Source organism: Elephas maximus, chromosome 16 (genome assembly GCF_024166365.1).
Source record: "Elephas maximus indicus isolate mEleMax1 chromosome 16, mEleMax1 primary haplotype, whole genome shotgun sequence".
Taxonomy (NCBI): Eukaryota; Metazoa; Chordata; class Mammalia; order Proboscidea; family Elephantidae; genus Elephas; species Elephas maximus.
The window spans coordinates 17,739,878-17,749,529 of NC_064834.1; the positions used below are offsets into that span (position 1 = coordinate 17,739,878).

Below are 9,652 nucleotides of genomic sequence, written 5' to 3' on the forward strand. Positions count from 1 at the left end.
CTATGACTAAGGAAAAAAAAAAATCTTTTTTTTTTCACTTTTAAATTACTGAAAAAAAAAATTGAAAGAAGGATGCTGTTTTGTGACACGTGAAAATTACATGAAATTCAAATTTCAGTGCCCGTAATAAAGGTTTCTTGGAACACAGTTACAGCCATTCATTTTTGCACGCTGCAACTGCAGAGTTGAGTATTTGAGACAGATCGTATGGCCTGGAAAACCTAAACTATTTACCACCTGGCCCTTTACAGAAGTCTTTGACCCCTGGCCTAAATAAATCCTGGGTGTTGGATTCATGTCATGTGAGATGTACATATTGCAAAAATCTAGGGTTTTATAGACTTCAGCTACGGAATTTAAAGGGCAATTTATTTACTGCAAATTAAGTTTCCATGAGATTTGTCCTGTGGGGGCTTTGGCATTAAACGGGCCTAGGAGTAGATCTGAAGGAGCTCTGGTGGCGCAGTGGTTAAAGTGCTGGGCTGCTAACCAAAAGGTCGGTTCAAACCCAGGAGCCGCTCCTGTGGGAGAACAATGTGGCAGTCTGCTTTCGTAAAGTTTTGCAGCCTTGGAAACCCTATGGGGCAGTTCCACTGTCCTATATAGGAATCGACTCGACGACTCAAAGGCGGTGGGTTTTGGTTTTAAGAGTAAATCTTGTGAGCTCTATGCCCCCTAGTGGATTGCTGTACGTTTTACTTTCAAAATTTCTAAATACTGAATCGGCGGAAGAACCCGTATTATCCAGGGGTCAGAGGGTGAAAGGTGCCTAGACCTGGCCTATTGTGACAGGTCCTGTCTTGGTCTGGGCGAGTCCAGCCACATCAGCTCATCTCTGCTCCCTTTCCTCGCAACCCTAGAACAGAGAAGAGATTGGGCTCCGAGGGATCCACTCTTCCACCTCCCGCCCCATCTCCCGGGGCAGCTGCTCCCCCTAAATCCCACGGGTTGGATGAGCCTGCGAGGGCGGGGAGAGGCGGGATCAGCACCAACAGCCAATCAGAGCCCAGCCCCAACCGCAGCCAATCCGGACCGGTCAGTTGGGGTCTAGCCAATCCCGCTTGATAAGGAAGACCTGAGTCAGTGCTTGCTCCTCTCCCTTCCGGCTCTGGGTGGCGCTGCGCGGGTTCGGCTCGTCCAGGCCGGGGTCTTCAGCCGCTCGCAGCCTGGTTCTCCGTGAAGCCCCTGGTGCACCGGACCGCAGGCCATGGGGCGGCAGTGGGGGCCCGCCATGAGGGCGGCCGAGCAGGCAGGCTGCGTGGTGAGGGCCTCCCGGGCTGGCCTGCCCGAGGCAGGCTCGTGGAGCTGCAGCGGGGTGATCCTGAGCCGCAGCCCGGGCCTGGTTCTGTGCCACGGGGGTATCTTCACCCCCTTCCTGCGGGCGGGCAGCGGGGCCCTGACTGCGGCCGGCGCCACCTTCCTGCCCGGCGACAGTTGCAACGACGACCTGCGCCTGCGCGTGCAGTGGGGCCCAACGGCCGCCAGTCCCGCCGGCCGCTCGGAGCGGGGCCGTCCGGGGTTGTGCACGCCCCAGTGCGCGGGCCCCGAGCCCAGCCCACCCGCCCGGCCTCGCGGGGGGCCCCTGCAGCCCCCGCGCCCCGCCGAGCTGCTGCTGCTGCTGAGCTGCCCGGCCTTCCGGGCCCACTTCGCGCGTCTCTTTGGGGGTCAGGCTGCAGAACAGTGGCGCTTCGCGAGCGGGGCGCCAGACGACGAGGCGTCGCAGGAGGAGGAGGAGGATCAGCTGAGAGCGCTGGGCTGGTTCGCGCTGCTGCGCGTGCAGCCTGGCGAGGCGGCGGCCGAGGAGGACGCGGAGGGGCGCGGGGCGACCGTGGCCGTGGCGCCTCTCGGGGCCGTGCCCAAAGGCGCGCAGCTGCTGGCCTGCGGCTCCCCGTTCGGCGCCTTCTGCCCCGACATCTTTCTCAATACGCTGAGCCGCGGCGTGCTCAGCAACTCTGTGGGTCCGTTGCTGCTCACCGACGCGCGCTGCCTACCGGGCACCGAGGGCAGCGGCGTGTTCGTGGCGTGGCCCCCGGGCGCGCTCGTGGCGCTCGTGGCAGCGCCGCTCTGCTGGAAGGCGGGTGAATGGGTGGGACTCACGCTGCTCTGCGCCGCAGCCCCGCTCCTTCGCGCTGCCCGTGCCGCGCTCGTCTGCCTGCGCCCCGGCTCTGAGGTCCTAGCCGCCCAGCTGCCGCCTGAAGTGGGCGCCCCGCGGAGCCTGCCACTCCAAGATCCTGAACTCCCTTGGGCAGCTGCTGCTGTGCTGGTGGAGTGTGGCACCGTGTGGGGCTCTGGAGTGGCCGTGGCGCCCCGCCTTGTGGTGACATGCCGGCATGTGGCCCCTCGGGAGGCGGCCAGGGTGCTCGTGCGCTCTGCCATCCCCAAGTAAGGCCCCCAGGGCTGCTCCTACCCAACCCCTCACCAGGCCTTGCAACTGGCATCAAGGTGATGCTTTGGAGTGTCATGTGGGTAGGGACCTGGGACTCGCACCTCATTCTCGACACCCAGTACCCCAGTGTAGGGGGGATCTGGGCCTCCTGGCAGGGCCAGAATGGGTCTTGGGCAAAATGCCAAGCTCCAAGCAACTCTGAATTTGCAAACTGTGGGGCCTTCCTGCTTCCGGGTCTGGGCATCTTTGAGGCTCCCCATCCCAGTCTGAATTTCTTTTGGGTGACTTCTCTGCCTCACAGCTCTGTACCCCATGCCCTTTGAATGGAGAATTCCTAACCCTGTCCTCCCCTCCCCTCGAAGGGTGGTGAAGTCCCAGGGGCTCAGGATGCTGCCTCCTAAAGTGATGAGATGGGCCTGCTCCCCTGACTCGATGTATCTCGTAGGTCTGAACCAGAGCTTCCTTTCTGGATCAAAATTACAGATGTGGGGCAGGGCCCACATCTGTAATTTTGGACACATTTGGAACAACCTGGGGGATCCTGGTGGACAGTGAGGTTGGGACTTTAGACAGCTTGTTCCCCCTGCAGTGGCAGTGGGTTCCCCTTTACTTCCACCTGCTCTGTCCCTGTGACGGCTGCCTGGCCTTCCTGGCTGGCTTTTCTAGCGCACATTCTGTTTCCTCTGCAGCCTCAGGGGCTGAACTTCGGCCAAAGCAAAGCAGAGCCGAGCTGTGGTGTTTAATGCCTGACGGACGGCTCGACCCAGCCTCCCAGCCCAGTTCTTTCCTAACCCCTCTTCTGAATCCTGGAGGTAACCCAGTGTGGTTAACCCGGCTTGGCTCTGTCATAACCATGATTTTATAGGGAAGACCCTGAGGTGTGCCCCCCCAATTCCTCACCCCACCCCACCCCCAATATACAGCCTCTTGGCTCCTAATAAAACTACCAGGTCTGCCAGACACTATCTGTGTAGACAGCATGTATAGCAGGAATTCCCTGTGTGACGCTGGGCTAGTGATTTTATATCTAAGCTCTCTCTTCCTGAGTTAACATATGAAGTCTTCGAATAGGACCTGGCTATAGAGGTGCTAGCATTTATGTAAACGGGGATCCCGAGGGGTAAATCATACCTGTTTCACCAACTGACATGACTGTTGGGAGTACCAACATAGGCAGTGAAGGAAAATGCTTGGAATGTTTGCCCTGGATCCTACCATTTACTCTGTGACCTTGGGAAAATTACTCAACCTTTCTGGGCCTCAGTTGCACAGTCAGATAATAACAGTGGCTAGTTAGTTCATAGGGATATTAGGAGAATTCAATGAAATAATGTCCTTAAAGCATTGACACCAGGCCTGGCCCACAGAGTGAAGTACCAAGTTCAAGTACCAGTTGCTGTTAGGTCATTTCCAACTCATGGTGATCCCATGTGTATCAGAGTAGGACTGTGCTCCATAGGGTTTTCAATCGCTGATTTTTTGGAAGTAGATTGCCAGGACTTTCTTTCGAGGCACCTCTGGGTGGACTCAAACCTTTAGCCTTTTGGTTAGCAGTTGAGTACATTAACCATTCACACCTCTCAGGGACCCCTACTAAGTGCTAGTTGATGATTGCTCTGATGGTATTCAGGAAGCTTTACCTAGATGTACTTACAGTTTCTAAAGCATGTTTGAAAATACCACATTGGTTAAGTGACATGTCCAGAGTTGCCTGGCTGGCAGGTCTCAGGGTTGACACCCAGATCTTCTGACTCTAGGTCTGTGACTTTTACTGTCATGCCCTTATCTCCTTGTCCCCTTTTCAGCCCCCCAATTGGGAGTGCTGAAGGTCAGAAAGCTTATCATTTGTTTCCCTTGCTCCCAGGAGTGCTGCCATCTGGGGACATGTGGTGTTTGCTACCCAGGAGATGTCTCCCTATGACATAGCGGTGGTGAGCCTGGAGAAGGGCCTGGATGGCATCCCCATGCCTGTGCCCGCTGAGCACTTCCATGAAGGTAAGGGACAAAGGTGGCACAGCCCAAAGGGGGCCCTCCTGTCTGAGATGGACCTCGGGAAGGGAAGTCAGTGTTGGATACTCTGACCCTGCCAGATTAGGAGGCCAGTTCCCTGGGCCAGCTCGTCTCCCTACCTCAGCTGAATAAACGAGTCAGGGTGGCATCAAGCTGGCATGACGTCATCCTGGTTACAATGCCTTGGCCGGGCTTCTCCTTGGAAGTCCTTCATGCTGATGCCTAGCACACGCATCCCATTGCAAGTGCTGCAGGGTAGGTGGAGTACCTGTGAAGTATGAGGCATACCTGCTGTCCAGTGGCCTGCAACAGTGTGGTGTGGGATTGCTATTCAGAGAGGTGTATGGCACTTTCGAGGCACCAATGACGTGATCTAGGTGAAAGGCTTAGTAATGCCTCCACATAAGTACCAGAAGACCACTTCTTGGAGGCCATGTGATATGGTGATAGAGAATAGGCCCTCAGGATTGGCATTTCTGCTCTGCCACTTACCAGTCCTGTGTCCTTACACTTGCTACGTAACTGTTCTTTGCCTCAGTTTTGACGTCTGTAAAATGGGGCTAATACGCCTACTCCTGGGCACTGTGAGGACTCTGCGAAATGTTGCCTGTAAAGCACTGAGCCCCACTCATGGCTATAGATATCAGTACCATTTTTTCTCACTGAGAGATTCCTAGTCCCAGGAGGAGATGGATATTAATTCCACAAACACTTATTGAACACCTAATAGGCGATAGCTAGTACTGTTGAGTTGGTTCTGACTCAGGACGACCCCACGTGTGTCAGAGTAGAACTGGGCTCCATAGGGTTTTCAATGGCTGATTTTCTGGAAGAAGATCACCAAGCCTTTCTTTGAAGGTGCCCTTGGGTGGACTCAAACCTGCAGACTTTTGGTTAGCAGCTGAGTGTGTTAATGGTTTGCACCACCCAGCGACTCCAAGCTAGGTGATGGGAACCCCTAAAAGTGGCTTTGCCATCTAGCAGGGAAACAAGGGCTTGGCTATAACAGCTTAATGCTCAGCGAAGTCCTTGTGTAGATGCAGTGCTGGGAGCTCAGCGGAGGGCCTGGCCTCTTCCTGCCGGGAGACCTGGGTGGAAACTTGGAGGGCACGGGGGGTTGGGACTTTGGCAGGGGGTGGAGAGGGGAGTTGGGAAGCTTCACTACCCTTCCCTCCCTGGCAGGCGAGGCTGTCAGCGTGGTGGGCTTCGGCGTCTTTGGCCAGGCTTGCGGGCCCTCGGTGACCTCGGGGATCCTGTCGGCTGTGGTGCATGTGGATGACACACCAGTGATGCTGCAAACCACGTGTGCCGTGCATGGTGGCTCCAGTGGGGGACCGCTCTTCTCCACCTGCTCAGGGGACCTCCTGGGTAACTAGTTCCTTGGCCCCCTCAACCTTCCCCTGGCCAGCGCTCAGTCCTACCCAGAGAGTTCTTGGTATCCAGTCCCGGGAGCAACCCCTGTCTGGAAGCCTTATGGCCAGGAAGTCGTTAGCCAAGGTTGTAAGGCCATTTAGCTCCTGAACTCTTCTGTAAGTCTAAAATTAGCTTAAAAAAAAATGTACACACATGCATACACACATATACATGTATGCAACAAGCAGGCCAAACAATTTGTGTGTGGGTTCACTTCATTCATTCAGTCATTCATTCATCAAGATTTGTTAAGCACCTACTCTGTGCCAGGCATTGTCCTGGGGAGACGTGAATCACACACAAAAGTCCTGCCCTTGTGGACCTGACACTAGTTGGAAAGAAAGATAATTGACAACACAAGGGGTGCATCTAATGGGTCAGAGAACGTGTTTAGGAGAAAGAGCAGGAAGAGGTTGGGTATGGGGATGAGTGTCCAGGACAGGAAGCCTAGCGTCTGTCATTGACTATGCCAGGGCACTCCCCCATCCATCTGTCCCCCCGCTTATGTTCTCTTTTCCTCTCTGACTCCTCAACAGGCATTGTCGCCAGCAACACCCGGGACAATAACACAGGGGCCACCTACCCCCACCTGAACTTCAGCATTCCCATCACAGTGCTCCAGCCGGCCTTGCGGCAGTACAGTGAGACGGGTGATCTGCGTGGCCTCCGCCAGCTGGACCGCGCCGCCGAGCCAGTCCAGGTGGTGTGGCGGCTGCAGCGGCCCCTGGCAGAGACCCCCCGAAGCAAGCTCTGAGGCCGCCTCCCCCCTCTGGAGAGAAGAGTAACCCTCCTCTGCTGTGGGAGTGGCATCGAGGCGATGGATGGCAGCATTAGGGTCCAGGGCCCAGCTCCTGACAGGACATGCTGAGCTGGGCCACCCCCCATCACCACCCATCTTGTTCAGGTGACTCGGTGTTTATGCTGATTGCAGCCTGGGCTCTGGAGTCTGGAACAAACTTTTCAGCTCTATAGGTCTCTAGGGCCACTGCGCTGCCTTCCCACAGCTGGCAGCCCGTTTTGGGGTGCCTCCCTGAACCCTCCACCTCTCTATCTCCCTGGCACTAGATACAGCTGTGCTATTTTCTCTTCTGGAGAGGCTAGCACAGCAGCTCTGATCCTGACAGACAGACAGAAGCTGGCTGGAAAACAGGCCCTGGCCAGGGTTTTGTGTCTGTTCCCTGTGTCCTAACCACAACTGGCCACCTGAAGCTGCTGTTTCACTGGGGCCTTGGCACCTCTCACTCTGCCTTTCAGTCGGAATGGAGGCTGACAGAGGGGACCTGGCTTCCTCAGGATACCTCAGGAGAGAGGCCCTGCTTTGAGGACCAGAGAGAGAAGGCAAAGGAAATGGAGCCCCTATCCCTATTGTTCCAGACCTACATGGAGGTGGAATCCCTGAAGTCAGGACTCCTGAGGCTTCATATTTTAGGTGTTCCTGACCTACAGTGGGACTCCGACACAGTGCCTTAATTTTCCAGCCCTCAAACTGGGCCTCAGGGATCTTGGGGTGGGGGGGTAGAATGTGTCTGGTTGGGTTTAGGAATAAACAGGATCTATGGGAGAACCTCTATACTGGTATATATCACATTCTATTTTTTTTTTTCCTTCTTTTCAAGAGTTGGGTCTGTGATAGACAAGTACCAGGCAAAGAAATACACCTTTTTCTGCCCTGCTTTCTTAGCAGGGTTTGTTCTCACTGGATACTCTTGCGCCAGACTGACCCTAGGCATCCATCATGTACCGGTCAGCACTGGGTGGGGCTTGCAGGTCCCAGAAGGTGGTGGTCTTGGTCTGTCAGCAAGTGCTTGCAGAGTGCCTGCAGTGTGCTGAGGCCTGTGCTAGGCTCCAGGGTGGGCAGAAGTTCAAAGGTGAGTGAGACCAGGGCAGCCTTCAGGGAGCTAAGACCAATCCTGCAAGTCAGGAGTGGGAACTGTGTGCCCAGGCCTCTGCACCCACAGGCCCTCGGAAATGGGGGTTCAATCACTGATGGATTCGGCAACATTTGGTTGGGGGGCTAATTCCAGGCAGGGAGAGTGCCTGGAAAAATGTAGTCTCTGGCATCCATTTGTTGTGTGCCAACTCTGAGCAACCACAGTACTCTGTGACGGTTACTCTTGAGAGCTAAGGGTTGCCTCTTCCTCAAATGGGGATACTGTCCCCGTTTCCTGGGTTTCTTGAGTTGACCTCAGTACCTTGGAGCTCCCTGCAGCCCTGGGATCAAGCAAAAAAGTCACCTGTCGTCAGTCAGGGAAGGTGCTCTTGGCTGGAAGCCCATCATGGCCAAGATCCAGCGACCCTCCCTCCTCCTAGATTCAGCCATATCAGACCATCTGCCTCTGTCCCCACTGATCTTCGAAGTGCCATGGAATTGTTTTAATATCTAAACCACACCTTTCTGCTATCTTCCTACTGTCTCTGGCACTTGGAAATTCAAAGGCAAAAGAGTCCTTTGTTAGGCAGTGAGCCCTGGTTTTCAGTTCCAGGGCTGTGGGGCTGCTGGGGGGGAGGGAGAGGGAAGAGAGGAGGGACTTGGGAAGGGGCCCAGGAGGGTGGCCTGAGACCCTCTCTCCTCTGCTGGTTCAAGGTATCTTGATTGCCAAGAAGGTGTTGAGTGACACTCAGACCCCTTCCCAGTTTTTTGTGTTTTGGGGCAGGTCCTTGGAGGTGGGCTGCACCAGCCCTGACGTGCCATATCCAGAGCCCAGTGTCAGGCCACTGTACACCTCTATCTCCCCTTCCAGCTTTATGTTTGTGCTGTGCTTTTTAAGTCCTTCCCCTCCACCCTGCTGATTGGAATCCTTCTCATCCATCCAGGCCCAGCAACTCCATGAAGCCTGCCTTGGCCTTCCCAAGCCCCAGGTCACCCTGCCGTGGTTTCCCACAGGGCCAGAGCACGTGCCCAGTAGATTGACGTCAGAATCGAGACTCTCCCATTTGCCCGCTCAGTGAGCTCTGACGCCCTTAGGGATGCTGCCTGCTAAGGGATTCCCTGGCTTGAGGGTTGTGAATCTAACTTGGTTCAAGGCCCAGCTCCTTTCCTTTCCTTAGCCTACAGGAGCCTCAGTATCCTCATCTGCGAAATGGGGATTAATAAAACTTACGTTGTAGGACTGGTGTGAAAAATAAATTTGAGAAGGCATCCAAAGCACCTAGCTTCATGTTCAATAAGTATTAGCTATCATTCTTCTAAGAGTACAGGTAGGATTGTTTCATCAGGACTGAATCAGGCTGGCTGCCTGGGGGAATGGAGAGTGAGGGCCAATGGATACGGGTGGGGTCAGTGTTCTGGAATTGGCTAGTGGTGTTGGTTGCACAACCTTGTGAATATACTAAAGACCACTAAATTGTACACATTGAAAGGGTGTATTTTATATGGGAATTAGATCTTCATGTTTTAAAAGGAGTCATTCATTTAGCAAATATCCGTGAGCTCTTAGGGAGCCAGGTGCTGGGGTCATTGCCAGCCATGAGGCACCCAAAGCCAAGCAAAGCAAGATCTCTGCCCCTAAGAGCTGGTCTAGGGAGATTCTTTTCAGGGTGTCAGAGTTGAACCACTACCCTATTTTTCTCTCAGGATTTTACGAAGAAATAAAAGAGGTACACTCTATTTGAAAGTTTGTGAACCCCAGGACAACACAAGGCTTGCGTGCCTGGAACCCCAAGTCCAGCCTGTGGTTCCCTGCTGATTTCTTGCGAGACAGGACTAAGACGGGCAGGGTCCACCAGATCTTGCCCTGTACCCGTACTCTGGCATGGGGTTCTCTTCTATGGCCTCAGGGACTGAGAGAAGGCCAAGGACAATGAAGGCTCTGACACCTCAGAGGACCGTAACCCCTCCTTCTG

General features: G+C 54.7%; 1 protein-coding gene across 3 annotated transcripts; it reads left to right on the forward strand.

Annotated features, from left to right (window-relative positions):
* The first annotated feature begins 1,032 nt into the window (after positions 1 to 1,032).
* On the forward strand, positions 1,033 to 7,353 carry TYSND1 (trypsin like peroxisomal matrix peptidase 1). Of its 3 annotated transcripts, XM_049855802.1 has the most exons (4): positions 1,036 to 2,382; positions 4,251 to 4,381; positions 5,579 to 5,764; positions 6,346 to 7,353. In XM_049855802.1, the coding sequence occupies exons 1-4, from the start codon at positions 1,208 to 1,210 to the stop codon at positions 6,561 to 6,563; spliced, it is 1,710 nt and encodes a 569-aa protein (XP_049711759.1). In that variant the 5' UTR covers positions 1,036 to 1,207; the 3' UTR covers positions 6,564 to 7,353. The 3 variants fall into 3 exon arrangements, 2 of the variants coding, with proteins under 2 accessions (XP_049711760.1, XP_049711759.1); XR_007513500.1 differs by lacking the exons at positions 5,579 to 5,764; positions 6,346 to 7,353 and having other exon boundaries at positions 1,033 to 2,442; positions 4,251 to 4,329; XM_049855803.1 differs by lacking the exons at positions 5,579 to 5,764; positions 6,346 to 7,353 and having other exon boundaries at positions 1,033 to 2,382; positions 3,076 to 4,292.
* The last annotated feature ends 2,299 nt before the right edge of the window (positions 7,354 to 9,652 follow it).

Coding starts and splice junctions, on each gene's coding strand:
- TYSND1 (XM_049855802.1), top strand. CDS start 1,208: ATGGGGCGGCAGTGGGGGCCCGCCATGAGGGCGGCCGAGCAGGCAGGC. Junction 2,383..4,250: donor GTGCGCTCTGCCATCCCCAA/GTAAGGCCCCCA, acceptor CCTTGCTCCCAG/GAGTGCTGCCATCTGGGGAC. Junction 4,382..5,578: donor CGCTGAGCACTTCCATGAAG/GTAAGGGACAAA, acceptor CCTCCCTGGCAG/GCGAGGCTGTCAGCGTGGTG.